The sequence below is a fragment of the Empidonax traillii genome, unplaced genomic scaffold (genome assembly GCF_003031625.1).
Source record: "Empidonax traillii isolate 1590-97213 ecotype Southwest subspecies unplaced genomic scaffold, ASM303162v1 scaffold1250:size145484, whole genome shotgun sequence".
Lineage (NCBI taxonomy): Eukaryota > Metazoa > Chordata > Aves > Passeriformes > Tyrannidae > Empidonax > Empidonax traillii.
Genome location: NW_020956443.1, coordinates 1 through 27,634, shown reverse-complemented (window position 1 = coordinate 27,634; position 27,634 = coordinate 1). Strand labels below are relative to the sequence as shown.

The window sequence follows — 27,634 nt, the reverse complement described above, 5'->3', positions numbered from 1 at the left end:
GGCTGGTATGAAATGCAGCAATCCAAGTACTGGGATGTGGCTTCAAGCCACTTGTACAAAGCATAGTGCTGCCAGAAACGGAAATTCTCCCTCCCCCTCTGCACCCCTAATGCTTCCTCTACTCCTTTAACATCTGGAATTTAACTGTGGGGAGTCCCCAAGTGCCAAAGCTGGTACTTGGGCATAAACTTAGGGTTTGGGCAGCAAATAAACTCTTTCTCCTCATCTGCTTTGAAAATGGAGTTTATTTTTCACAGGCTTATCCAGACTGGAAAGGCTGAGGGTCACCAGCATGGAAATAGCCAGCAGCTCTGCCTTAAAGAACACTTGAATTAATGAAGGGATATATTTGTTTCTGTTGACAGAAAAGAACCTCAACTCAGGTAAGGATTAATGAGAAACAGATCCATATTGAAGGAAGGCTTCCAGCACAATGGCAGAGGCAGCAGGAGGAAAAGTGAAGGAGTTGCAGGGGGTCATCTGTTGTAACTTTCTCCAAAAACATCTCAGAACAGATCATTTATTTATGAGAAGCCCACCATTGATAGAGACATACAGGCAGAGGGAAACACAAAACCCAACAAATCAGATTTTTGGCTCGGTGTGCCGGTCATGCTTTCGGTAAAATTTGGGGGTTTTCTGAAAACTAAACCATCAGAAGATACTCATTTGAAGTTTTTTGTTACAAATTTCCCAAAACAGAATTAAAATCATCAGTGGGGTTCAAAAAAACCGGACAAATCTCAAACAATTGGTGACTTTGGTGACTAACAGCCTCCAGCAATTACAGATGGTGCTTGGCTCCACTTCCAACATGAACAGTGCACAAGTATCTCCAAATAAGCAAAGAAAAGCCAAAATATGGCTTCATAAAACAATAAAAAAAACCAGATAAAACAATTGGAAAGAAAACTTCCTCTGTGGAGTAGGACCTGGTAAACTCTTCACCAGCCTCAAATTCCTACAGGCCACAGCACCCCCAGGTCTAAATTACAATTTAAGTTATTTTAGCTTTAAACCCAACTGGAACAGTATTGGTAGTGCCTCAAAGAATGGAGAGGAACAGTTACAGCCAGACAGGGCAGTTATGTGAATCTTTAATTACAGTTACATCATTACTGACAACTCCGGTTTTCAGTTGCTTTTCCCCTTTTGGTTTAACTTTCTCCATCATAACTGGCTAAAATAAAATAATATTTTTTTAATATTATGTGGTTTTAATCAGACTCAAACCAGTTTGAGTATGAAAATTAAACAGTACCAAATACAGGCAACAGTATTATAGAAGAATAAAGTTGCAGAACATTAGCAATAAGAAAACAAAAGTATGTTGTTCTTAACAAGGAAAATGGGATCTGCAGGAGGGACCTCTCTGAACAGAGGTGAATACGAGCCCATAGCCTTGGCATCTGTGAAAGATCCTTGGCTTTGGCAGTGGAAAAATGACCTGTTTCTTCCCTCCTTTGTCCAAGGGAGGGGTTAGCACATGAGAGGGAAAGAGTGGCTGTCTGGTTACGCTTGTGTTAATTCCAGAATAGTTCTGGGCTGCAATTCCAGAAGCAGCCAAAATTTCAGTGACATGCTTCAAGTGACAGAGCAGTGGTTGTGCTGAGGGTTGAACCTTGCAGCTGGCAGCCAGCTGGGAATACAGCCTGGTTCTCTGCTTGCTTCCTCCACAGAACATGCATTCTTTCCGTAAAAGGCTCTGGATTCTCATTTTAAGTTATCCTTGCATACCTGAACTGGTATTCACCAACCAAACTATGTAAAACCAAGCACTACAAAACAAGAAACACTCTGAGTCCTGCAAGAACTGCTGCAAGCGCTAGAAATAACATTCAGGAGAAGAGCTATTAAGAAATGTTCAAGTCTGGGGGCGTACAGTGCTAAAACTCAGACTCACACCACCACTGCCCAAAGTGATCCTCCTCCAAACCAACAACTTGGAACTGCTTGAGGAAGCTTTGCCTAACACGGGAGAACATCCCCACAGTTCGCATTCCCAGTTCACCACGTGTCTGTGGCTTTGCTGATCTACTCTGCAACAGGGCTTTTAAACATCTGCAGGATCGTCTTCTGCTTGTTCTTAGGCAGTGAGCAAATATCATTCTTGTCACTGGTATTGACCACGCAATTCAAAACCTTTCCCTCCTTGATGCTGGGGGATTTCACCCGGACCTTGGCAGGGGACTGCCAGTTTTCATTGCGGGAACCTTTCCGAGTCTTGTAGTGATTGGTTTCAGCCTGTTTTTTCGATCCCTTTGAGTCTTTGGCCACCTTGGAACTTCCTTTTTTGGCAGCAGAGTCCCTCAGAGACTGAGGTGGTTTGGTGCGAAGCAGATACTCGTCTGGAGAGCCCTTCTGCCGGTTGAGTGTCCTTTCCTCCTTGTCCAGCTCCTTTTGCAGCTGCAGAGCCAGGAGCCTGTCCTGTTCCTCCTGCCTACGCCTTTCATAGAACTCCTGCTCAAAGGCTCTCTGTGTTTGCAAGTTGAAATTGTTAATCTGCACCCCTTGGTCTTCCAGACTTTCTGAACAGGTTCTTCTCCTCTTGTCATGCGCCTCTGAGTCAGTCACAGCATCAGCTGGGGCCTCCAGGAGCTTCCTTTTGGGAGTCTCCTTAGTGTTCTGCAGCCCCTCTGGTTCATTTTCATCCGAGTGTGCAGCCACCTTCCCCAGATCACATCCTACACTCTGGCTGTCAGATATCACGGAATTCGTCCCTGTCTGAACAGAGGTACAAGTTTGAGGAGAGTTTTCAAGGTTTATGCTTTCTACACGTGTTAAACTGCCACTGTTTGTCTCCATTTCATCATCCTCTCCTTTGGATCTACAAAGAGCTGTTCTAGACCCTTCCCCTTCTGTGGCTCCATGAAGTGCACCTGGAACTCCATCTCCTAAACAATTTGGTCCTGGTGTTTTTTCCTGCTTCACAGTAGTGGTTTCACCTGAAGCTGAGGCACTAAAATAGTTCATGCATGATTCCAAAAACAAATCCTTAGCACCGGAATCTTTATTTACACTGGTCAGCTGTGGAGACAGGGTTGGCATTTCCTCTTGCTCATCCTGCAGTGCAGAACAGCTGCCTTCATTGCTGGTCTCCTAAAGAACAGGGAGAAACCACCAAGAAAGTAAATTTATTAAAAGCCCATGGGTGTGAATAAATGCCAATCTCACTTCTCATAGCTGCACTGCCCTGAACTGCTCTGAGAGAGCAACTGGGATACTTCTCTTTTTAAAAAATACTTAATTGTTTAATACTCATGAAAATACTTAAAAACAACTTCAGAAACGCAGCTAAAAGGAGCAAAACCAAAACTGCAGTGTTTTCCTTTTATCAGTGACTTAAACCAACTGTTCAAGCCTGCTCGTGTTCTTTTGAGGCCTACCAGGAATGATCAGACAGACAGACATGGAATGATGTAAATCAGGGTGCACCCCCCTCCAGTAATCTCCAGAACCTGGAATTATGAATATTGAGGGGAGCTTAAAAAGGGTGAGATAACCTGCCCAGCGCTAATGGGCAAGGTGAATAGAGGATGGAATGCTACAGGCAAAGGGAAAATATCCCATAATTACCAACGCTGAGATTCATAACAAAATGGTTCCAGTTACCACTGAGCCAGAGCTGCTCCTGCCTCTTCCTGGGGTACTAGAGAATGATGCTGATCCCAACATACCATGATTCTTCGGAGATAAGTATCTGAAAGGAAAAAGAAAAAGTACACCCCTTTAAATAATTTTTCCTTGGATTGTCAGCCCTTTGCATTAACCAAGATCTTCAGGTTCATTCTGACAAACCAAAACAACAAGAAGGGTAAGTGTTTCCCTTCTCCTCATATGAGGAGATGTTTTAACCTTCAACACTTCACACATTTGTTCCCGATTATCAAGGGAAATTGCCCTGCAGGATTCCAAGGAAGCAAATGGAGCAGAGGGACACCATCCGAAGAAACGGATCAATAATTAAGGAAGAAACACTCGAATTCCTTACTTCTGAATGTCTCCAGTGTTGCTTGGTCTGTTCTTTGCCTTGCACAGCTGTGCTGGGGATGTTTGAGGTGAGAGGCTGTGTGCTGGTGACAGGCTGCTGAGCACGTGTCCCTCGGCATCCTCGTTCTTCCATGACAAGTAAAAACAGTGACATAAAACAAAACACAACACAGACTGGAGAAACCCTGAGAGAACTACTTTGGTTTTGCTGCACAATTAGTTACTTTTACCCAAAGGATTCTAGTACTGTAAGTAACAGATAGTTATGGAATAAGAAATGCTACATGTTCCATACACTTTCCTGTATCTAGTATTGAAGGACAGGAGGATTTGCTCAAATAAGTACATAGCTTTCCTCACTGGGAAAAGACTCCAACTAACCAAAACAAATTAATAAAATTAAAAAATCCCCCAAAAGATAAGGTAAATTTTCGCTGTATATTCCTTTTTTCCAGTACAGGTTAGAGATGTTATTTTCTTCCAAAGAAGGACTGTTAAAATCATGGGGAATAGGAAGTTTTCAGGAGAAAACCAGTGTTTTAAAATGTTTCACAATGAAAACATGCAGCACGTGTGCTGGGTGCTGGATTTCAAGTGTGTATTACTCAGGTAGAAATGTTTGGGGTATTTGAACCTCCCACTGGTTTTTCAAAAATTAACTGTCCACCAAGGCTCTAAAGTACTGGGGGCTGACAACAGCTTCCAACTACAGCTAAAATAAATGCAAATTATTCCAAACTTTAGCTTGATCTCTGAGAAGTTGCTGGCACTGTATCAATGTTTTCTGCTGTCCCCCCTCTACCCTAACTCACCAGACTGTTACTGAGCTGCCAGGCCAGCTCTTCATCCTGCTTCAGCTGTTCCTCCATCTCCCTCCGCCTCTGTTCTGCCAACCTGTGCTCCTCCTCCTCCTCTGCCAGCAGCCGCTGGATGAATTCCTCGCTCGCCTTGTTCTCCTCCTGTTCGTGCGCTCGCCTTTCTGCCTCCACCTGCAAGAGATGTGTTTGAAAACCCGCCTGGTTACAGCTGCAGGACCACATCTTGCACCAGAACCTCTGAGCTGACGCTCCTTGAATGCGAACCACCCGCTGTTCACAAAAACTAGAGCCAGTATTTAAGTGCACGGGTCTCCAAAGGTGTAAATCACCCTGATACCGCGTGCAGAGCCTTGGGTTTGACCGCAACCTTTCGATTTCCACCAGATTACACCATCAGCCTTGCTCACCTGCAAGGTTAAACTCCATTCCTCACCTTTTCAAACAAAAACTAAGATCTCAAATACACAGATCTACAGAGAAATTGGGATTAGGGTTCTTTCTAACACTGGATGGCAGCTATTCCACAGCGTTTAATCAGCTTGCTTGTATCATTATATCATCCCATATCCCAGTGACAGCACATCTCTCTCTTTTAGAAGAGTCCTGCTCTCCTGAAACACACGAAACCCAAAGCAGCAGGCCAAGAATTTTACATCTGCCTTCCTTACAGCAGATACCCACGGAGACATCAGTTACTAGCAACTCCACGAGGACAGCAAAGTACTTCAAGACTGAATTAATCTTTCTTTGCTGGGTGAGGGAATTTAGAAATTACTCCTAGTCCTCTGCTTCACGCACTCCCCCTGCTCCTGAAACCAACAGCAAGGGGCTGTCAGGGAAAGGAGCATTCTCACATATTTTGCAACTATAAATCTTAGTACTAGTGTGTCTGAATTGGAAGAAAGATCCTTAAACAGGCAAAACTAAGACTTCTTAAAAATATTTTCTTCTGATTTTCAAATGAGTGGAGGTAACAGAATAAGAAAATGCTGTATTCATTCAGTTGTGGTCTGTGAGGCAAGCATAAAACTAAAGCCCAAACAGTTTCAAATTTTTACGCTTGCTACTTTCATGTGCATTGACTGAGAGGTGAGGTAGGAGGTACAGATCAAGAAAACTTGAGAAATGTCACCTTGTGTCAAACACAAGGAAATCTCCCCTCTTCCATAAATTTAGTCCATCCTTCAGGAGCGGCCAGTACGTTCTTGCAGTTGCAATGTCCTTTTAAGTATCTTTATCATGAAATACCTTAACAGCTGTTTGTGGGAACAATTTATCTAACTGGGAACAATTCAAGTAACTTAAAATGTATTTTTAGACTTACCTTGCTAATCTCTGCTTCATATTCCTGCCTCAGCTCCCCGGGCTTACTCAGCTGGTGCTGTGGCTTGGGGACACAGACTAATGGATAGGGAAAAAACAAAGTAAGGAACAAAGCAATATCATGACAGTCAACAACGATTTTAACAACAGATGACTTCCACACCCTGTCACAGGAATGATTAGACTGAAATCAAGTGTTGTGATTAAAAAAAAAAATAAAAGCACTTTGTGTTACAAAGGAATAACATACACACAGTAGAAAAGCGCCGTGTCACAGCGTAGCAGGAACAGGCTGTGATTTCCAATCACTGTATGTGAAGTAAATATGATGGAATAGGTTGCCCAGGGGATCTGTGGCTGCCCCATCCCTGGAATTGTTCAAGGCCACGTTGGACAGAGCTTGAAGCAACTTGGAATAGTGGAAGGTCTCTCTGCCTGTGACAGGGGGTGGAACGAGATGGTCTTTGAAGTCCCTTCCAACCCAAACCATTCCATGATTCATTCTCTGTTGCTACACTGACCATAACACGTTTTTCACTCATTGTGATTAAAAAGACCTCATAACACTGCACGTTGAACAAGGTGCCATAGAGCCAACCTACCAACAAGCCTCCCCCAAGGGAGCTTGAAACATAATAAACCCCAAAATGCTTCTTCAAAAAGTCAATCAGATTTCACTTCCTTCAGTTGACACCACAATTTCAGGCTCTGAGACTCTTGCGTTGACCGAACCCCTGGAATCTCTAACCAAACTAATTAATAGAGTTAAAAAACTTTTAACCACTTCACTTACTTGACAGTGATAAAGAAACACATCCACACACCCAAATGCTGCTTGCAGATGCTACAGCTGAAAATGAGCAATAAAAACTGGGGCCTTTTTACCCTCTGTACTATAAATGAAAGAGAAACTGCCCCTGCCTTGCCCAGCAGTAACACACCTCCCTTCCCACAGCTCTTCATCTCCCAACATCCGAAGTCCACCCACAGTGATTACTGTGGCAAAGCAGAGACATGCCAGGACAAGTGACATGCCACTTACTCTCCTCGTCCAAATCCTGTCCATTAATCCTCCTCTCGCACTCCTTGGGGTAATTCTTCTGAATCTTCTCCCAGAGCTCCCAGTTGACAAGAGTATTTCTGCGGGCATTGTACCGTGCCCAAGAAGAGACTCGACGCCGACAAAATGGGCAAGAAAGACTGGCCTTTTCCACTGTCAGCTGGAAGCAGGAATTACAGAGGGTATGGCTGCATGGCAGTGTGACGGGCTCCACGAAGATCTCCATGCAAATCTGGCAAAGGCAGTCGGACAAGGAAAGCGGGGCCTTGGATTTCTTTGACATACTGACTCGAGTTAGAGGAACAAGACTAAGACAACATCAGGACCTGAAAGCAAAGTCAAACATTTATGTTCCTTACGGGAGGTAAAATAAAGGAAAACAGAAAATGTTTTACAACTTTAAGAAAACGTTAGTGTATTTAGAAGCCTGTCTAAGCAGTTGCTTTTGCTCAGGACCTGACAGATTCTAGAGGAAGATGCAAATCTTTCCTAAACTCATACAAAAATTGTACCAGGTTTTCCTACCGCACTTTCCTGTGAGCTGTAACGGGTGCTTTGGGGATAGCAAGCAGGTGGTGAGAGGGGGAAAAAAGGTGAGAGTTCTTCCTGCCACTTCTATTACTCCACTCCTCTCCCAGCACTCTCTATCTGTGACAAGCTATGCTGGATACGTTATCCCAGTTACCTTAACCTTCCATTTGCTCAATTTTTCAGTACCTCCATGTCCTTCAAAAGCTGCTTTGGGCACAGACTCGCTTCCAGCACATTCTGAAGGTGAAATACATCATCAGGGCAGAGCAGCTTCTTTCTCATTCATTTGCTTGCTTAAGCTGATACCAAAAAGCAAAGATACTCTTTTCCTATGATAAATGAAGAATTAAGACTTCAGCACCTTCTTGTATGACTTGAAACACTGGGGATCATCTGGCTCCTCACAGGATTTTTCCACTTGGCCTCTGTGGGAGAGAAAACAAAGAAACATGCAGCAGAAGGAATAAAAACACCGATTTATAAGTTACAAGCTTCTTAAACAGGCAACCACAGGAGGTCTTTAAGAGAAAGGCTGCGATTCCCCACACAGAACTCGCCATGGAGACAAACACACTTTAAGGTGGGTTTTACTACTTTCGCTGTCTTTATTGATTTAAAAAATAACCGCCGGGCACGCGAGTGCCCAGAGATAAGGGCCCTCCCCGCCGCGCCCCGGCCCCCCTCAGCCCCGGCCCCTCAGGGGTCCCAGCGAGCACTCGGCACCCACCGCTGCAGCTCCGGGACAGGCCCCGCAATGGCGACCGCGCTCCGCCCTCACGGAGCCTTTCCCGCCCTCCTGCTGAGGGAGCCGGCTCCTCCTCCTCCTTCTCGCCCTCCTCCTTCTTCTTCCCCTCCTCCGCCGCTGAGCCTGCTGGGAGGCAGAGTTTGCGGGCTCTGTGTGGAGGGCTGCGACTGCCTGTCGCGATATGACAAGGGTTAACGGCTCCGCGCTGCCAGAGGGAGGGATGAGATGGGGCACTGGGAAGCGACCCTTCCCTGCTGCCTGGAGAGACTGTGGCTGCCCCGGGGGTTGGGGGCCGTCCCTGGCCGCGCTCACCTTCCCTCGGGGGCCCAGGGCACATCCTGCCGCAGGTCCCGCTCCAGCACCTCGGCCTGCAGGTCGAAGCGCAGCTCCAGGCCCTGCAGGCTGCGGTCCAGGGCTGCGAACTGAGCCTCCAGGGAAAGCAGCCTGCTTTCCACCCTGAGGGGGGGAAAGGAGGAGGGTAAGGGAATTCCAGAAGGATTTGGGGCTTTCCGCCGCGGCGTTGCGCCGTGAACGGCTCCAGATCCCAAGCTGTGAGAATATACGCCACTAAAAATGAAGATTTTTTTTTTTTCTTCGCACCCCATGTCTTTTTGGACCTCTGCTGGTGCAGAGGTCTTATAACCTCTAAACTCAGCTGCAAAATCAGTACGGACATGGGTTTGGAGGTCTCAACCATCTGCATTATTAGTGTTTGGTTTTTTTTTCTTTAATATTTCTTTAATACGTTTTGCGTTGATGCTTTTATTTGTAGTATCGTGATGTTTCGAATCATTTTCATTTAATACTCTCTCATTTCTCCTCGGAGTAAGAATGATGCAAATAATAGAAATCCGACCTGCAGTGTTTCTCTTCTCCCATCAGCTGGTTCTCCCTTTTATAGGACTGTTCTTCTATGGAACAGCTCTGTGATTAAAAACTTCTTTATAGCTTTTATTTATTAACTGTTTTTCATTACTTGGTATCTGCTGTGTTTTTCCTTATTTAAAATCGTAAATGACAAGACCAAAGAAGAGGGTTTGAGTTTTGAGCTCCTGTACTCCACTTTTGCTGAAGAGAACTGCCCAGTTTAAGAGGATTTGCTGTGTTTAGGGACAAACGACAAGGTAGTGCAAGTATTTATGCTTTGTGCCCATTTCTTTGCTGGAGACACAGACTGTTGCTGGGCTTCTGTCCCTCCAGGTGGTATTTGGAAAGATAGGTTTCTCCACGTTTTCCTCTGTTACTTGATTGGCACAAAGCATGTTCTCGAGAGTCCTGAGGATCTCAAAGCTATCAAAATATAAATCCTTCCAAGTTCCTTCCTAAATACTGAACAACTGTCTCACTACTATGTACTCAATATGTGGTTTATTAGTAGAGCATCAGCTACTCCTTACAGAATTTTTTGTGATTTTTCTTTCTGTATTAGTGGCAGAACTTCAGGCTGTATCAGCTAAACAGAAACTGCACCATCACTAAATTTTATTACAGAGAAGACTCTGTGTTTTTTCCTTTAGCTTCTCTTTTCTCCAGCCCCAGTTTGCCCTTCGGTTACTATTGTTCTAATGTTCAGGGAATGGGGTTCTGAATTGTGACCTACTTGTGTTAAACACCGTATTGAGGTCTTTTGCCTTGTTTGTTGTGACCCTATTATGCGTATCTTTGCCTTTTTTTTGTACAAACAAACATAGCAGCTTTCAGGTGGTGATGTTAAAAAATAAAAAACCCAAACAAAACAAAACCCTCCAAGCAAACAGAAATTAATTTTATACTGTATGAACAGCAGATTAGATAATTTACCCATAGTTTTTCATTCTTTCACAAGTACTCCATGGTATTTTAAAGCCTGTTGTTATAAGAGAAGGACCGAGAATGCCATTTTTTCCCTAATAGTAGCTCCCCCCTCTCCCTGCCTGCCTCTTCTCCTGCCACCTCCTCCTCCAAACCCCGCTTTGGAGTCTGTCTGCAGTTGACCTGAATGAGTTAAAAAATAAAAATACATCAACGGTGGCACATTTTACTAAGTAGCCCCGACCTTAATTCATTGTCTGGCCACTTGAGCAGATCTTCACGTAACAATTTTCTGTTGTTTCCTGAGGCTACAAGACTTCCTCTGCAGCCTGGAGAAAGCTCATCTTCCTGCGGTAGGAATCCTCTTGCCTCAGCAAGAATTTGGGGACTAAAACAGAACTTTAATCGGAAAATTGAGTCTGTGTGGTGTACAAACTCATCCCTCATGCTACTGTCAGTGTGGTAGTTTGTTTCTCAGCAGCCTTTTAGTCCAATGGTTTAGTAGTTTACCATTTTTGTCTCTGCAGCACTTTCTCAGGGGGTATATTACCTGTCTGTAAATTAACCTTATGTATCTTTAAGCACCTGTAACAAACATTTCAGCATTTGCTAATTTGGGATCTAAAAACATCAGTTCAGTTATACCACAGTAGGGCCAATCTCCATAACCGCTCTCCTACAGCTTTTAGTGAATTCTGATACGCTCAGTGCTGCTGCCTCTTCATCCAAGTTTAGAGTGAAACAAAGAAGGACAGATTAAACCTCCTGCTTTCATTTCAATCCTGACCTCTGCACACTTTTTCCTTTAGTGTAAGTGAAGTTACCACTGAGTCAGTGACCTCTAACTCTGGCTAGTGTGCACAAACCACATCCCCATTCTTTACCAGAAAGCTTTTTAAAATTCCCCTCTCTCTTGTTAGCACCCAGAACATACTTGGAAGCTGTGCAGTAAAAACACCATCATTCCCACTTCTCTGAAAGTGTGGTTGTATTGGTAACCTTATTTCTGCTATTCAGGCATTTACAGAAAATGACATTTTAGAGCTGTCACGTGGGTTTTATTTTCCAGACCAGTGCAGCCTCCAAGCTCTGCCCATTCACTCACTCTGTTGGACACTTCTTCAAGAAGTTTACCACAGATTTAATTTTCACTTTTTTCCTGCAGGAGTGGTTCCAGCCTTTCTCCCTCGGGTCAGGTCTCTAGTATCTATTTTTGTGGTCACCATTGTTTGAATTGGAGTCATAAAGCAGAGGGGGCGAACCCTGTTAGTATCTCGAGGAGAGGAGCACTTTCTAAGTCTGTCAGCTGTCAGTCTGTCAACACCTAATCGTTCATTTCCTAAACAGAAGTACTGCATCCCATTGGCTGTGATGCTCTTGATAGCCATCATTTTTACTGCAGGTAAACCACAGTTGTATGTGTGACACCTGAGTTGGCTTAAAAATGTCTGGATACTGTAAAGGCAACACATCATAGAATCTTAAAATGGTTTGGGTTGGAAGGAACCTTAAAGCCCATCCAGTCCCACCCCCTGCCATGGGCAGGGATACCTTCCTCTATCCCAGGTTGTTCCAAGCCCCATCCAACCTGGCCTTAGACATTTCCAGGGATGGGGCAGCCACAGCTGCTCTGGGCAACCTGTGCCAGGGCCTCCCCACCCTCACACTAATATGAAAACCCAGAGGTGAAAAGCCACTGGGAGGGAACAGTATCCTGCCTGTCTTTAATTTCTGAGAATTCCAGACCCCTTTTTGACTCTTTTCTCCTGAAGATCTGTGCTCATGGTCTCTCTCTGATCTGAGGCACTATCCCCTGGAGGCTGAGCTGAGAACACGGAGTGGTGCCAGCAGGGGCAGCTGGGGCCAGATTGTTTTACAGGAAGCCAGTGAACCTGTTGGTCACGTTCCTCTCCCAAGTACAGGCTTTGGAAATGGAGGGTGAATCAGCGTCACTTATGTCCTGATCCCCCAGCAACAGTCATTTGCTTTCTTTAAACTCAAAAGAAAGGTCCATTCTTGAGGGTTTTTTTTGCTAACCATAACCATTTACTCCCGATCTTTGAACCCTCCAGACTCTGAGGCATTTTCTGAAATTCGGTCATTCATCCCAAATCTCCCATTAACAACAGCAAACCTGAACTTCCTGTGGGTTATAAATCAGCTGCCAACACCTCACCCAGCTACAGGCCTTGGCTGGTGGAGCCACTGCCCAAATCCTGCAGCAAAGAGCCATGACAGCGGGCATGGAACTGAACACCACCATGGAGCTGGTGGCTCTGTCCCTCTTCCCTCCCCAGTGAGTGAAGAAGTCAGACTGCTCATGAACCGCTCCCTCCCCCTATACACACAGTGTGTACGTACACCCCCTTCCCCACGGATGTTTCCAGGGAAGCACAGGTTTGCCATGCTCACAGGTTGCCCGGTCTCCTGCCCCAGCCCTCCCGGTCCCTTCCAGTGCTGCTCAGACCTGTTCAGCGTCTCATTCAAGGAGCGCAGGGAGATGCTGCCTTTAGCCATCTTCCTGGAGAACACCAAGAGGAGGAATAAAAGCTGGAGCGGGCTTGCTCCTCTCTCCTGAAGCCGGCAGCAACAGCAGGGACAGGGGATCCGAGTCCTGCAGGAGGTTGTTTGTTCCAAGGCTTTTTATAGCCCGTGTATCCAAATATAGGTCATGGATGTACCAGCACAAACTTACGGACATATCACACACCGAACCATGCACCTGGACCCCTTCCTCTGCCCCAGTGACCCCATGTCTGCACACATAAACTAATTCAGAGGTGACACACAAGGGGGAAACTACACTGTTCTGCTTTTTAATTTGTGCTGTGTTTTGGCTTCATTTTGCTGTGGCGCCCACCAGCTCATGTCCTGGGCCAAACTCTCCTGCTGCGGAAGGCTGCACAAGCAGATTGCCTTTGGTTTCTTTAATTAAAAAAGATCCGATGGTAAAATCAGATTTGGATGAGAACGAGTTGTGTTTGGTTGCAGGGAGCTGCTTTGAGCTAAACCAAGACAGTTGGAATCTCTTCCATAAAGGAAAAGGACGGAGAGCCAGCACTGCCGGCTAATGGTTATCAAGAGCTGGGTATGCAAGAATAAGCCCTGGAAATTTTTCCTTAATAATAGTATAGGTCTGGTAACAGCCCAGTTGGTGAAAAAGGCAGCACAACCTCCCCATCAGTGCAGCAGGTCCTCAGCCAGCACCAGGAATTCAGTTCTGACAGGTAAAGGACAGCTTGGGGAAAAAAAAACCTCTTTTTTAAATTATTTGCCCATTCCATGGGAAATCCAGCGTGAACTGAATGTGTCAAGAGCTGCAGCATTCCCGCTTAGTTCTTCCTACCTTCAATTTGCAAATGAGGAAGAGATGCTTCTAGCAAGCCCAAGTTCTGCTCATTGTGTTTCCAAAGATTTGGGAAGACAGGAAGTATTTAGGTGAGGAGAAGCCATGCCTTTGGCCCTTATATTCCCCCTGTGACAGGGGTACAATACACTTTTTGACACAATTTTGTGTGAGTTTGGCAATATTAGAGTGAGTCTAAGCACAAGGGAGCAGTGAGAGAGAAAGCATTTATTTAAGTGTTATACTTCTTTTTCCCTGGGATAAACAGCTGACAGCTGAGCCGTCAAACAGGTGTTAACAGTTCCCCTGCTCCCTCCTGTACTGCAGCATGAGCAAAACCAATTGGCAACGACATGGAAACTCATTTGATTACTCATTAATTGATGCTTCTCTAGTCTTACATGCAGCTGCTGACAGAGTGATGGAAAATAGATTCCACTACAGCTGGTTTAAGCCAACTGGGCCACACAGCTTCATGGGGAGAGTCACACAGAGCACTGCAACAGTGCAAACCCCACAGAGCGCAGCCAGCGACAGCCCTGTCCCTGCTCAGCACCCTCACTCAGCACTGGGGTGTCCCCTCAGTGCTGATTTCCTCGTCCAGCCTTAATTACATCAGCTTAGTCACGGACTAATGTTACCCCTAAATGTAGAGACCCGTTTCACTTAATTCAAGCAGCAAACTGCCAACCCTGCAGGAGATGGCAGCTGTGAACACAAGAGCCACTGAGAACCAGCTCAATGCCAGGGACACCACCAGTGCACAGCAAATCCCTTCCGAGGGACACGGGGGTTCACTGGCCAGGTCACTGTCAGTGGGTGCAACTGGCTCTGAGAAGTGGTTCTGCCCCCCAAATTTCTGTAAACACCTGGGTGTTTACAGTTCTGGCAAGGGATACACCGACACAGAGCTGCTCTGGTCAGCGACCAACACCCTCCTGCAGCCTTTGATCTCTGCACACGAGAGCCAGTTCACCTTCTCTCCGTGCTCGATGGTGAGCTTTGGCACAACTCCAGCCTGTTCACTTGAGGACACTTTGTTGAGCTTCCCATTTTTCCTGCTAGAAGCAGGTGCTTGGGCTTTCCTCCTCTGCAGAGATTTTGCTGGACTTTTCTGCTGCTTCCCAAGCTCACTGCCAACATCCCAGAGCAGGACTTTCCCGTCGTTACCTCCAGACAACAACCAGTACGCCTCTGGCATAAACAGGACCTGGGAGACTCCCAAGCTGTGACCCTGGAACTCCAGCTCACGTTCAAACTTGACACCAGTGACTCGGAATATTCTGACTTTACCGTCCTGAGCTCCGCAGCCAAAGACGTTTCCGCAGGAGGCGACAGATAGGGAATGTGCAAGCGGTGGATTGAAGAACTGCCCGGCTGACTGTGGGCTGTCCTCCTCCGTGCCATACTCCTGCAGGTTTGTGGTCCACAAGGGACGAGCTTTCTGCAGGTTCCACAGCATGACCTGGAAAAAAACAGGATGAATCAATGACTTGTCCATTTTACATAAAATCAGATCTTTAACAGTAAAAATAAACAGCCACACTTCTTGTTCCAGCAGAGCAAAGGCTGTGCATGAGTGCAAGAGGTGTGGGGGGTGTGTGGTGAGGAGTGGTTGAAGTTGCCCTGACAAATGTGGCAAATCTTTCCAGCCGGGTTTCCAAACCCCCACTGCCATACTCCGCAGTCAATGACTCAGACCTTTAGACCACGAAGGGGATGCAAACGCTGCTCTAAAAGCCTTTGCATTCATCTCAGCAATAGTAATCCTGATGTACTGCACATCAATTATTGAGAAGGAGGGACACGGAAACGCTCACAGTGGATAGAGATCATTATCATTCTGGATTTCTGTCTCTGCTATGCACTTGCCCTAAAATAATCATCTCCATGAATGTGCCTGAAAAATGGGACAGCAAAAGGCAAACAGTAGTTTAGGCTCTCATTTTTAAACAGGTGTATTTGTATTTCTTTTTATATCCAGTGAGTAGATCTGGTCTGTGCCATCGAGTAGGGTGTGCTTTTCCTAAAGAGATGGGGGGAGGTTGTGCTTTCAGTTTTGCTCTTCAAATGCCACCCCACCCCCAAGCCCCCCATGAAGTGGTAACTGTGCCTTCATACGAATCCCAGGTCTCTCATACAGCAGTTCAAGCACTACAGATTTATACTGAGCCAATTAAAAATAATTCTATCGAGACTTTCATAGAATATGAACTGACAATAAGCATTTTCAAGGCCAACAGAGCCAGAAGCACAAGTCAGCCTAATGCAGCACTGGTGTGCTGTTTGCTGCATAAAGCTAAGCTTTAATTTGTTGTTGATAAAAATATTCCTTCAGTAGTCAATCACCAGTAGTAATTACCAGCAGTAATCACCAGGAGTCTTTAAATTTGGGCCACAAAGGAGCTGTCACCCTGGGTCTGCGTTTCTGGAATCCAAGTCACACTAAAACATCTGAAATACGTCATTTCCTGTCACCTTCCTGTTTCAATGACTGCTCTTGCTGCTGCATTAAAACTGCTTCGCTATGGATAAAAGGGAAAACTTTCCACAATAACTGTGATTTGTAAATCAGAGAGGCTGAGTGATGCTTACAGAAAATACTCCTGTTTCCATCGCAGACAGCACTGCAGCAGCCTCATAAATCCATCAACTGCTGACAAGTTTTCTGCAGACTAAGTATTTTCTGTCCTCGTGGCATTTTCCCTGCTTCCCTTGGAACTCCTGAAAGAACTCCAGCAACCTAAATTTCAGTTCTCACCAGCCATGGCTTCCCCGAGGGTTTGACATGTGAGCCCAGAACATGTTTTGATGCTCTTAGAGCTTGTAACTTGTCCAAAGACATGCTGCAGCACAGCATTCCAAAGCTCTGCAGCTCAGCTCCCCTTTGGGAAATGATGCATCCTAAAGGGGGCCTTGATGCAGGAAAGTGCTCTTTTCACTATATAAAAATACACTAATGAATTCCAACTCTTTTGGGATATTGACTTTCACCTAAAACCCAGCTTGCTGAGCTACAATAAGACTAAAAAGTCACACAAAAAAAAAAATAACCAGCTCACTTGCACCTGGTGGTATACAAATGCTTGCAATTCTGATAAAAAGCTTCCAGGCTTGTGAATCTGCATTTTAGAGTCCTGAGTTAAGCCAGCTAAGGCACTGAGCATTTACTCCTCTCAGGCTCGATCCATCATCAGGGCTTTAATATGGAAAATTACCATTTATCCTAACTACCAGCATGTATTGGTTCTAAAGGGTGTGAGATGTGCTTCAGTTTCAAGAACACAGAGTGAAACTCTTCAACGCTGTCAAACAAACTTCACCCTGACACCGCTGGAACCACAGAAGCCTTTCAGAAGTGACAGTTTCCTTCTAGGGCTAAACCAGGAATGTGGTCAAATCTCAACCACTGCAAAGAAATTACTGAAAAACATTTGTTCTGGGTGGCAAGCTCTGAACTTAAATCCTAGAGTGGTTCTTCTCAGAATGCAAAGGACAAAGTTTCCTCTTGATGAGGACAGAGAAGTGTAAAAGGCAAAGAATATTTCATGCTTCCAAGAGGTCAATCAGAACAAAGGATGAGTTGTAAAAATGACTTGTCCTTACAGTTCCACTTGGAAAGACACTGGAGTAAAGGAGCTTTGCACTGTATTCTGATTTCCTCCCACCCTGCTCACATTTGGATTGTAAATATTGAGGAAGATAAAAACAGGGAGAGGAAATGCTGAGCAGAAAATGGCACAAACAGCCTTGACACTTGGTTTTTGGGCCAAAACTACTTTAGAATAGTGATGGAGCTTCCCAGTGACCACAGGTTGGACACCTTCACTCTCGGTGAAAGTCTGTAGGCACCTCACTACACAGGTGGGTAATTACTGTTTCACTTCACTACTAACATGTATGCAAATCACCTGCATATCCAGTCCACAGGAAACCAGGCTTTGAGGCCGCTGAGGTCGGAAGGCAACAGAGGAGCAGATGTTGGAGTGTCTCAGGGACCGTGTGACTTTCTTGCTTTCCAAGTCCACAACCTTTATGGTCCCCGAGTCATCAGCTGCGGCCAGGAGGCTGTCGGTGTCGTTCACGGAGAGGCAGTTGATCTCCTCCTCGTTCACGTGGAAGCGCTCCAGGGGCTCCTGGAGGGCCCGGACATCCAACACACTGATGGTTTCTCCATGGGAGGTGTACAGGGTGCTGGGGCGGCGGGCAGAGAACACCACGGAGGTCACATCGTCGTCCCCCGGGAGCCGGAGCTGTCCCACCAGAGAGCCTCCCCCATCCCACAGCGCCAGCTCCCCACGCTCCGCGCTGGACACCACCAGCCCCTCCGTGCTCACAGTCAGGCACAGGACAGAGGAGGAATGCCCACCAGTCCATTTGACCGCCATGCTTTGGGGACACCTCTGAAACAAACAAAAAAACCCTGAATTGAGCTGGTTGTTGATCATATTACAGCAGAAATTTATCAAGAAACAGGATCATCCTGCAAAATACGTGTCCAGGTAAAGCAGGCACAGCTCAGTACCCACGTGGAGCTTTGGCTCAAACAGCAGCACCACCAGCTGCTGGCAGGTCTTTTCCAACCAAAACGATACAATGATTCCACGATCCTTTTAAAAGCAGCATTACCAGTTTAAGGTAGGTTAGTTACAAGGGTTGCAACACGTTTAACTGGGTCTCAGAGCACGCCCATGGAACTTGCCAAGCTCGCCCTTCCCTGGCGTGACTACCCACAGCACTGTGCCACAGCACTGCTTACGGGACATCAGCAGAAAACTAAGTGAGGTGGGGAAAAAAAAAAGAGTGGTACAAAAGCATAATAAGCGTTGGAGGGGCTGGGACGCTGTGAGGAAAGGAGAGTGAATGGCAGGGCAGGGCATAGGTAACGTGGGGCTCGTGTGACAGCCCAGAAGCCGCTTCGCTGCCGCCGTGGGTTTATCGTATTATTGGGCAATAAACGGCTTATTTTCGTTTGGGGTTCTTTTTCACTCTGTTATGTTTTTCACGTGATTTTTGCTGGGCCAGATCTAAAGAGCAACCAGCACCCATTCAATCCACCAGGAGAAACTTCAGTCTCAGTGATTAAGTAACACCTACAGAGAGGGCCGGCACCCTTCTCGGCCGCGGGCCGCATGTGGGGGCAGATCCGCGGCCGCCCTCCCGCCCGCGAGCCGTTCCCTCTCAACTCCCGCGGCCCGCGGTAGCCGGTCCTGAGCGCCCCGAGCCCCCCGCCCCGGCAGGCCCGGTCCCGTGGGGTGCGGGTCTCACCTGAGCCCCGCTCGGCTCGCTCGGCTCCCTCAGCCCCGCTCCCTCCGCTCCCTCCGCGCCGCCCCCGCCCCTCGCGGCCGCCCCGCGCACGCCGCGCACGCGCGGGGCGGTGCCCGCGGCCGAGATGGCGGCGCCGTGAGGCCTCGGCGGCCCCGGCCCCGCCGACACCGGGCGGGCGAGGGGAGCGCGGGGAGGGGGGGGCGATGGCGGCGGGGCCCGGGCCAGGCCCCAGCCCCGGGGCGGCGGCGTGGGGAGGGCCGGGCTGGCGGCTGCCGGGGCGGGTGCTGGAGCTCGTGTTCTCGTACCTGGAGCTGCGGGAGCTGCGGAGCTGCGCGCTGGTCTGCAAGCTGTGGCACCGCGTCCTGCACGGCGACGAGAACAGCGAGGTGTGGCGCAGCCTGGCCGCCCGCTGCCTGGCCGAGGAGGCCCTGCGCACCGACATCCTCTGCAACGTGCCCACCTACAAGGGCAAGGTGAGGCCGGGACCCCCGACCCGCGGGGACACCCCCCGGAGCCGCCCAGCGATCCCCCGGGCGCCTGGGGACACCCCCACGGCCCCTCGGCCCACCCGCCATTGGAGACCAAGAGGGGGCTGGAAAACACCGCAGGGTTTTATCTCGTAGAGCCACAGAGGGGTTTGGCTTGGAAGGCTTGAAAGCCCATCTCGTTCGGGTTGAAAGCTCATCTCGTTCCCAGCCCCTGCCACGGGCAGGGATACCTCCCACTACACCAGGCTGCTCCAAGCCCCGTCCATCTCCCCCACCACCCTCCTTTTCTTCTCCGCCAGGTCCGTGCCTTCCACCACGCCTTCAGCACCAACGACTGCTCGAGGAACGTCTACATCAAGAAAAACGGCTTCACGCTGCACCGCAACCCCATCGCGCAGAGCACGGACGGGGCGCGCACCAAGATCGGCTTCAGCGAGGGCCGGCACGCCTGGGAGGTGTGGTGGGAGGGCCCGCTGGGCACCGTGGCCGTCATCGGCATCGCCACCAAACGCGCGGCCATGCAGTGCCAGGGCTACGTGGCCCTGCTGGGCAGCGACGACCAGAGTTGGGGCTGGAACCTGGTGGACAATAACTTGCTGCATAACGGGGAGGTGAACGGCAGCTTCCCCCAGTGCAATAACGCGCCCAAGTATCAGGTGAGGGGGCTTGGTGCGGGCCTGGTGGGTGCTGGCTGTCCCTCCCCTGTCCTGGCTGTTGCTCGGGTGTCCTGGCTGGCTACTGAATTGCTCCTAAATGCCCACTTAAAGGGTGTCTGTGCCTCCCCTGCAGAGGGCAGATGATTCTGCCTTGTGAGCCCCTTCCTTTACTGCTTCGGCAGGCTACACCTGTCTGGTGTTCAGTGCACCTGACCCTGGGTTGTTTCCACACTTTAATCTCAAACACTGAGCGTGAAGCGCGTGCCGTGCGTGTCTGCTTAGACACCATGTTGCTTTTTGGAGTAAAAGCTGAAAAGAATGTTGTAGCCTCGTGAAGCAGCGACTTGCCCCACAGGAAGGTGAGTGTCTGAGGTGTTTTCCCCCTTTGTTGTTGTCTGGCAGGGTGAGCTGAGGTTAGTGCTTAGGTAAGAGTTCTCCTGCAGCAGTGCTGAGTGCTGCGTTTGCTGGCTGGCTGCCTTCCCGTTGGTGACATCCCTTGGCTGGGACCTGATGTTCAGATAACTATAGGGTATTAGAGAGCAAATGCCATTCCACCTTTTTGTCCTTAGGGAGGTGTTTGTCCTTCTGCCTGCTCACCCAACTGCATTTTGACTGCTCAGTTTGCTTGTGTTACAGCTTAAACTGGATGCATTGTCATTTCCATCTCATGATCACAAAATCATGCAATGGTTTGGGTTGGGACTCTAAAAATCATCTAGTCCAGCCCCCAGTGCTGTGGCTTTGCAGTGGCTTATGTTTCACTTGTGGGTGAAGATCTGGGTAGCAACTTGCATCTGATATTCCTAAATTTCATGTGAAAGTTCAAATCAGCGATCCTTTGGCATATTTTGTGTTTATTAAGACATGTGCAGTGATCTGCTCATAGAAAACATACTTGAAGGGAAGACAGATGTGTGTTAGTGTTGGTTGGAAGAAAAATCTGTTTGCTGGAAGAAAACCCTAGCACTGAGACTGGTTGCAGAAGAGTCAGGAGTTTGTGTGGTGCCTGCTGTGCTTGTGGCTGCCCTCTGGGACTTTTACTGATGTCTGAAATAACCCAGGGAGCTCCGTGCCTGCCTGGATCTGAGTCTCCTGCTGTGGTCAGTGTTGGTTTCACTCGTGTGTGTATATATATACTCTCATTTTTTCATGGTTATTTTACCTTTTGTAGTGGAATTTCCCTCAGCCTTGGTGAGGGAACACCTCTGTCAGCCACAGCACCTGCATATCGGTCTATTCTGGGATTTTTTTGTAGGTGGCACTTGCCTTAAAAAATTCATTGTCTTTAAAATTGCTCCTCACAAAGGAGAACCTGCTCAGCAATAGCAGCAGCTGAACACAGAGTTCAGGGATCTTGGAAGGCCATGACAAGGTTTCCAGAGCACATGGCGCTCTGTGCTCACTCTCAGTGCTCTCACAGGTTCGTATGAGAAGGGTCATGTTCATTACCATAAGCAGCTGGTGGGTACAGGATGCCCTGCTTCAGAGGCACTTGGGATCATGGTGGATTTGAGTGAAATTGGGAAATGCCGTCATTGAAGCAGGAAATTGCTTTAAAATTCTCTGCTGTGTTGCACTTTGCATTATTTTTGTCTCCATCTGAACATGCTGACTCTTTCTGTGTGTTATTTTTATTCCACCTCTCTTGTCCCTGTTTCCAGATAGGCGAAAGGATCCGAGTTATCCTGGACATGGAAGACAAAACGTTAGCGTTTGAGAGGGGCTATGAGTTCCTGGGAGTTGCCTTCAGAGGACTGCCAAAAGTTTGCCTGTATCCAGCAGTGTCTGCTGTGTATGGTAACACAGAAGTGACTTTGGTCTACCTGGGGAAACCTCTGGATGGATGATGTGGATTGTTTCGTTGGGACGTCGAGATGCGAATGAGTGGGAGGAGAAATCTGCATGTTGGTTAGAGGGAAACATGTATTAGAGGAAAAAAAAAAAAAAACCAACAGAAAGGCGTGGGTGTGTGTCTAAGAACCATCGAGGGAACCACACCGGGTTTGGAAACAGAGGACCAGCCATACATCAGGAATTGTGTTACATTTCCTCTTTCTACCAGGCCAGAAAAATCCTCAGGGCTGCAGTTGTTTGAGTGGGAAGCTTACACATGCATGTTGCAACAGATTTCATTGCTAAGATGGCAGTGTGACCTCAAACATTTCAGAAAGGACTTGAGACAGAACTGCTTGAGGAAATTCCCTCGGGATTTGTAAGTGGTGTGTTTTGTGAGAGACTCCCATTTCCAAACTGCTTGTTCCTTCCTTCCTTCCCTCCTCGGGGCCAGCGTGGGGGCCGGAGCAGAGCGGGGCTGCTGGGGGTGTTCCCAATTTTTAATGTACTGAGAGGCAGGGTCTGTGTAACTGCCCTTCTCCGGTGTAACGACACAACACGTGGGCAGCTATTTTTAAGTGTATTTTAAGGGTTGTATATACAGAACACGTTGAAAAGAACAGTTAAAAGAAAGGGTTTGCCTTTATTCTAACTGGAACATAATTTCTTAAAGGGAAAAAAAAATCACCCCACTTGGTGGCATCAGAACTCACACCTGGGACAGGTATCCAGTGTTCATGTCAGTGCCCTTCTGTTGTATCCTAATGTGTTCTGGGATGCTCTTGTGGAGTATGGTGCTACTTTGAGTCGTGTCCTGTGAAAGTTTCCATGGCTTCTGTGACAGGCTTGTCCTCTGTAAGAAACACAACACGTTTCCTTTCCCACATCAAAACCATCAACTTTTAAAAGCATTCTTACACTTTCTAATCACTGTTGCAAAGTGTTTCAAGGTAACAAGGAAGGAGCATTTAATTTCTGCATCCAGACCTTGGTTTTGGCTTAAATGGCTTTGTAAGGCCTTAAGGCTTGGCTGAACCTTTCTTTCATTAAATAAAATCCCCCAGTACCCGAATATTCGCCTGCCCAGGAGGAGTAAAACTCTGACCAGCCCTTTGGTGGGGGTTCTGGATCATATTCAATGTTTGGGCTCTTCACTTTGCACCGGTTTTCTCAGAGCCAGGTACAGACCCTCAGGTGTGTCCATGTGCTGGTATGTGCAGGCTGGGAAGCTTGCAGGTGTTATGAGGAGAGACTCCCTGGTGAAACCACTTTGCTCTGAGGCTGGAAGGCCTGTAGGAAGCCCCAGAAGGGCTCTCTCACAGGCCAGTAAAGCTGTGAGTCCCACGGCCGGCTCGTGATTTTGTGCTGGTCGGCATTTCCCAGAGCTGCCTGAGCTGTTTCAGAGCTGCTTTTCAGAGAGGGAGAAGGAGAAGGAAATATTTATGCAACCTCTTTTTTTTTTTTTTTTTGCTTTTCTTGTGCTAGAGGATGCCAATTGCTTAATGTCAGACACTGGCAACTCTCTGAGCATGTTAGAGGGAGGAATTCCCCTTAGCCTGTTGCTCATCCCCTCCCTGTTCCTCAAGGAGAGCAGTACAAGGAGGTGAGTGAGGCTTTGCCCTTGGAGTGCCTGGTAGATCACCAGGTTCTGCACTGGAACTGTGTGAATTGTTACCATTTAAAGGATTTAAAAGTATTTATTTGTTTCGTGTGTTCATTGCTGGAAGGCACTGTCGAGGTCTGTTCCTCCTGCTACCTCAGCCAGGACAGGCCCTGAGCGATGGAGGTGTTTTAGGTGGTGCTGAGAACGGCTGAATAACGGCTGTGGGATGGGCATCCCAGTGCCTCCCGGACAAATCTGTTACAAAAGCGTCACTTGTACTGGACTGTCGAGTCTGTATCTGCAGAGCAGAACCGTGGGGTGTGGAGTTGGGGATAAAGGAAACAAAACCTTGTCCAATTCGGGAAAATAAATAGTCCCCGGGATGAATGTATTCTCAGTGCGGTCCTGGAAGACGTGACCTCTGCTCTTGTCCATGATCCAGTTAGAGGCAAGGAAACCCTGAGAACTTCCGAGGAGTTTTAATCACCAGTTCAGATTGATTTCCATTCTTCAGACTGCGTCTCTACCCTCCGAATAATTTCCCTCTAAATAATTTCCCTCTAAATCGGAAATGCTGAAAGTTGAACATTCCTTAAGGGTGGGTTTGGGTGGACTCACTTATGTAAGATTATAACTTATTCCTGGAGACCAATGCTGGCTGTACAAACTACTAAAATAAACTCTGCTACCATTCAGAAGGATGTGTTGGTGTGGATTGCTGGAGTGGCACCTGTGGAATCCCACAGACGGGAAGAAGGGAGCTGCAGTTTGCTGCACCAGGAGGACGGAGGCGCTGGGACTGTGATTTGCTGTGTGACTGCTGGAAAATGGAGTCTGGTGAGTGGTTAATGAGGGACTGGAAACTCAGTGCTCTGAGAGCTGTGCTTGGGAAATTGGATCCTCTGAAACAGCTCAACACTGGAGGAAAAGGCATTCCTGACAGCTGGAGGCCTCTGGACTGGAATCGGGGTGGTGTGGTCGCTGCTGCAGCCACACTGCTGTGCCCAGGGGCCTCCTTTCCACATCATCTTCCTGCTGTTTCCTCAGCTTTCCCCGTGGAAGTTCAATATTTCGTGGTGCTTTCAGGAAGAAGTGAATGATTTTAGGAAGATGCAGGGGACTGTGTTGTGAGCTCTGAGGCACTTCCCAAACTTTCTGCATCAAGAATCTACTTTTAAGCAATAAATTTTGGCCCACATCCCCGTGAGCTCCTTCAGGAGCAGAGAGGTTTGATCCTTGCCAAGAAGGTAGACTCAGGTTTTTTTGCCTGAGGTACTGCAGGTTCAGCTGAGCAGCTGTTTGAGGTATTTTCCGAATCCTGACAAGGGATTAACTGCTTTGGTCAGGGGGAACATCAACTGTTCACAACCCCTATAACAGAAATCAGTCAAATTCACAGGTCTTGGCTTTGGAATCCTGCAGGACACCAGGATTTTGGGATAAGCAAGCATTTTGTCTGTCATTTGAATAAAACCTAGAATTCCTTGTGATTTTAGCTTGCTGTGAAATGTGTTGGGAGCTGAGCAGTTGGTCATCTGCCCCCATCACAGCTCTCTGAGGAGGTGAGGAGCTCGGTACAGCCACTAGTTTGGGGGCAGAGGTTGTTCTGAGCCTTGGTGGCAGATCGTGCTGGCCCAGAGCCACTTGTCTGACTTCTCAGGCACTGCTGGGTGAACTGATAAATCAAGATGGAACAGGAAACTCACCCTGGTAGGGGTATCTCCTGGAAAAGGGTGGGGTTTTTCCCCCCCCCCACTTGAAATGGCAGCGGTGAGTGTGCATTTCTGAGAGCCCCGAGTGCCTTCCCCCAGCAAACGCCAGTCATTTCTGTCCCCCTGGCCGTGTTTCAGGTGATAAACCCAGGCAGGAGCAGATGGCCCTGGTGGTGTGGGCTGAGCCTCTACTCCTCAGATGTGGCTGTGCTCTTCCCTGCCTGCCTTGGAATCCGAGAGCGACAAATCCAACTTTCCTCCCTGCTTATCTATGATCTACATTTCTAAACTCCCTGAGCACACGGGTGTGTTTCCAGATGGCTGCCTCTATTTTTTTTTTCTCCTTTTCTATTTTCCCTGGGTTGATGACAGCAGCGATGAGTTAAAATAAGGCTCAGCCTGATCATAGTCTGATCATGCAAAACTGGTTTTCTCTGAGTATTTGAGAGGTGACCAGCCCTCAGTCATTCCTGAGGGCTGTGTATTTCCATGCAGATGTTTCAGTCCTAAATCTTTACATGTTATAAATAGCTCTTAGATATATGTGGGTTTGGTTTGTTGGGGTTTTTTTCATTGATATACAATGAAATCTGCAGCCAGAAAGCAGCATAATTGAAACCTGCACTAAGGTCCTCTTTAAACTGACAAACTAAGTTTTTAAGAGGTTGGAAGCAGTGGCTGTGTTTGATTCTCTAAGTGACAGAGGCCCATCTTGCAGCACAGTATGACGCATTTGAAACAAAAATGAATGAAGCAGTGAATGAACAGAAATATTTTCCTGCAGTGCTGCTGAACCTGCTAATTCATCCCTTGAGCAGGTTTTTTCCTCCTGCTGGATGATGGTGTGTGACTTCTGAAGGAACTCTGCCACCCCCCCACGAGAGGGTAAAGCTACAGCACTGTGGGAACCTTGTGAAGTGTGAGAGTTTGGAGTATCGTGAAGCTTCCTGAGTGTTGTGCAAACTAAATGTTTAATATGGAGCCTTCTCCGTTAGCGTTTGCTTCCTGTCCTCCTCAAAAACCAAAACAAACTAAAAACCCTCAATGGAAGTGGATGTTAGACATGGATTTTTTTTAAATTCACTCCTTTGTTTGAACCCTGGGTCCTGAAATTATGCTCAGCAAATATTTGCATTTCAGAAAATGACTTTTAGTGACAGCGGACTGAGCCAAGGTTCTGAAATCACCTTAAAGGATTGACAGGGATTTGAGGAGCTCAAAAGAAAATGTCACTGTTGCTGTTCAAGTTGCACTCTTTCCCAGACTTGCTTTTCTTCCTCTCAGGCATTTGTGATCAGGAAATAGTGATAACAGCAAAAACTTATTTAAAAAAAAATGTCATTGCAGCTGAAAGAAAAATCACTGAAAAGGGATTTAAAAAATAAAACGGGTTGTATGTTAAGAGTGTTGTTTGTCCTTCTCCAGTTTTACCGGGTCAGGAATCGAATGAATTTTCCCTCCATGCCTGCACGGGCAGGTATGGTGAGAGTGTGAGCTACCTGGAGTGGTTTCATATCTTCTTGACTTATTTTGTCTTTTTTAATCCTGAGCATCCTGTGCTTAGGAGAACTCAGTCTTATCCCATCACTTTTCAACAGCAATTTAAGAGAGCAAACTCTGCCAGCTCCAATCTGTGACTTTATTGAGTGCTGGACAAACCTGCCAGTGAGGAAGTGGATATTGGCCAAAGTGCTTTTTGTATCATATTCCAAACACTGCAGTGGTTAAAGCTTTTCATAGAGTCACACACTGGTTTGGGTTGGGAGGGTTGGGTTAAAGCTCATGGAGTTCCACCCCCTACCGTGGGCAGGGACACTTCCCAGTAGACCAGGCTGCACAGCCTGTGCCACTTCTAAATCACCTTTTGGGGTTCTTTTGTTGGGTTTTGGGGTTTTTTTAATGTGCTCAGGTGACATCTGAGGTTGGGCACCTGAGCCCTTTCATAGGATATGGTGCACAAGCAGAGCTGGAAGGTGGGATCCCTCCAGCTTTGGAAGCCAAGAGATTTTATCTCAGTTTCAGCCTATGATTTTATCTATTCTTGGAACAATAATTGACAAGGGCAGAACTGGAGCAGAGCTGGAACATTAGTTGGACTCAGGAGAGTGTGCAGGATGGAAACCAGATGGTTTTACATGTCCACCTGGGATGTGGCTCATGTTTACTGGCAGCATGAGCTGCTCTTCCCGTCAGGAAAGCGGAGGGCAGGAGGGGAGGATCTGTGTAATGATCGATGTGTCCGACTGAACCTCCCCCTCCTGCACTCCTGTGTGAGTCCAGGTCTCCAGACTTAGAGGTGAAACTGCTTTGAGTCTCTCTCAGAGTGAGAGAGTTGCTCAGTGGCAGGGATGGGGTTTTGGATACAGCAATGATGCCACCTTTGTGTTAGAGATGGTTTTAAAAACCCACAGCAACTTGTGTCCTGTCAGTTTTTCTGTTGTATGCGAGACCAAGGATTTGTCCTACGTGC

General features: G+C 47.4%; 3 protein-coding genes and 1 long non-coding RNA gene across 8 annotated transcripts; 1 reads left to right on the top strand and 3 right to left on the bottom strand.

Moving 5' to 3' along the window:
• Positions 1–227: 227 nt before the first annotated feature.
• Positions 228–8,579, bottom strand: RNF168 (ring finger protein 168). 2 transcript variants are annotated; one of them, XM_027906126.1, is made up of 8 exons: positions 8,450–8,579; positions 7,877–8,147; positions 7,174–7,517; positions 6,133–6,209; positions 4,803–4,979; positions 3,992–4,116; positions 3,613–3,700; positions 228–3,099 (listed from the first exon to the last, which is right to left on the bottom strand). In XM_027906126.1, the coding sequence occupies exons 3-8, from the start codon at positions 7,472–7,474 to the stop codon at positions 2,035–2,037; spliced, it is 1,833 nt and encodes a 610-aa protein (XP_027761927.1). In that variant the 5' UTR covers positions 7,475–7,517; positions 7,877–8,147; positions 8,450–8,579; the 3' UTR covers positions 228–2,034. The 2 variants fall into 2 exon arrangements, with proteins under 2 accessions (XP_027761927.1, XP_027761928.1); XM_027906127.1 differs by having other exon boundaries at positions 8,084–8,147.
• Positions 8,580–11,294: 2,715 nt separating this feature from the next.
• Positions 11,295–12,962, bottom strand: LOC114069398. Its single transcript, XR_003573768.1, has 2 exons — positions 12,726–12,962; positions 11,295–11,713 (listed from the first exon to the last, which is right to left on the bottom strand). It is a non-coding gene; the product is annotated as an uncharacterized LOC114069398 (long non-coding RNA).
• An 852-nt stretch (positions 12,963–13,814) lies between these two features.
• Positions 13,815–19,283, bottom strand: WDR53 (WD repeat domain 53). Of its 4 annotated transcripts, none has more exons than XM_027906135.1 (3): positions 19,178–19,283; positions 17,516–18,007; positions 13,815–15,069 (listed from the first exon to the last, which is right to left on the bottom strand). In XM_027906135.1, exons 2-3 carry the CDS (start codon positions 17,990–17,992, stop codon positions 14,482–14,484), a joined length of 1,065 nt encoding a protein of 354 aa, XP_027761936.1. In that variant the 5' UTR covers positions 17,993–18,007; positions 19,178–19,283; the 3' UTR covers positions 13,815–14,481. The 4 variants fall into 4 exon arrangements, with proteins under 4 accessions (XP_027761936.1, XP_027761937.1, XP_027761938.1 ...); XM_027906136.1 differs by lacking the exon at positions 19,178–19,283 and adding an exon at positions 18,873–18,929; XM_027906137.1 differs by lacking the exon at positions 19,178–19,283 and adding an exon at positions 18,878–18,928 and having other exon boundaries at positions 17,516–18,011.
• Positions 18,980–22,021, top strand: FBXO45 (F-box protein 45). Its single transcript, XM_027906143.1, has 3 exons — positions 18,980–19,345; positions 19,660–20,016; positions 21,678–22,021. The coding sequence occupies exons 1-3, from the start codon at positions 19,076–19,078 to the stop codon at positions 21,861–21,863; spliced, it is 813 nt and encodes a 270-aa protein (XP_027761944.1). The 5' UTR covers positions 18,980–19,075; the 3' UTR covers positions 21,864–22,021.
• The last annotated feature ends 5,613 nt before the right edge of the window (positions 22,022–27,634 follow it).

Excerpts from the sequence above, each read along its gene's own strand:
- WDR53 (XM_027906135.1), bottom strand. The coding sequence starts at position 17,992 with ATGGCGGTCAAATGGACTGGTGGGCATTCCTCCTCTGTCCTGTGCCTG. Across the intron at positions 15,070-17,515 it reads CCTGTGGACTGGATATGCAG|GTCATGCTGTGGAACCTGCA; the intron begins GTGATTTGCATA and ends GTTTTTTTCCAG.
- FBXO45 (XM_027906143.1), top strand. The coding sequence starts at position 19,076 with ATGGCGGCGGGGCCCGGGCCAGGCCCCAGCCCCGGGGCGGCGGCGTGG. Across the intron at positions 19,346-19,659 it reads TGCCCACCTACAAGGGCAAG|GTCCGTGCCTTCCACCACGC; the intron begins GTGAGGCCGGGA and ends CTTCTCCGCCAG. Across the intron at positions 20,017-21,677 it reads ATAACGCGCCCAAGTATCAG|ATAGGCGAAAGGATCCGAGT; the intron begins GTGAGGGGGCTT and ends CCCTGTTTCCAG.
- RNF168 (XM_027906126.1), bottom strand. The coding sequence starts at position 7,474 with ATGTCAAAGAAATCCAAGGCCCCGCTTTCCTTGTCCGACTGCCTTTGC. Across the intron at positions 6,210-7,173 it reads ACAGGATTTGGACGAGGAGA|TCTGTGTCCCCAAGCCACAG; the intron begins GTAAGTGGCATG and ends CCTATCCATTAG. Across the intron at positions 3,100-3,612 it reads GGAGCAGCTCTGGCTCAGTG|GAGACCAGCAATGAAGGCAG; the intron begins GTAACTGGAACC and ends CCTGTTCTTTAG.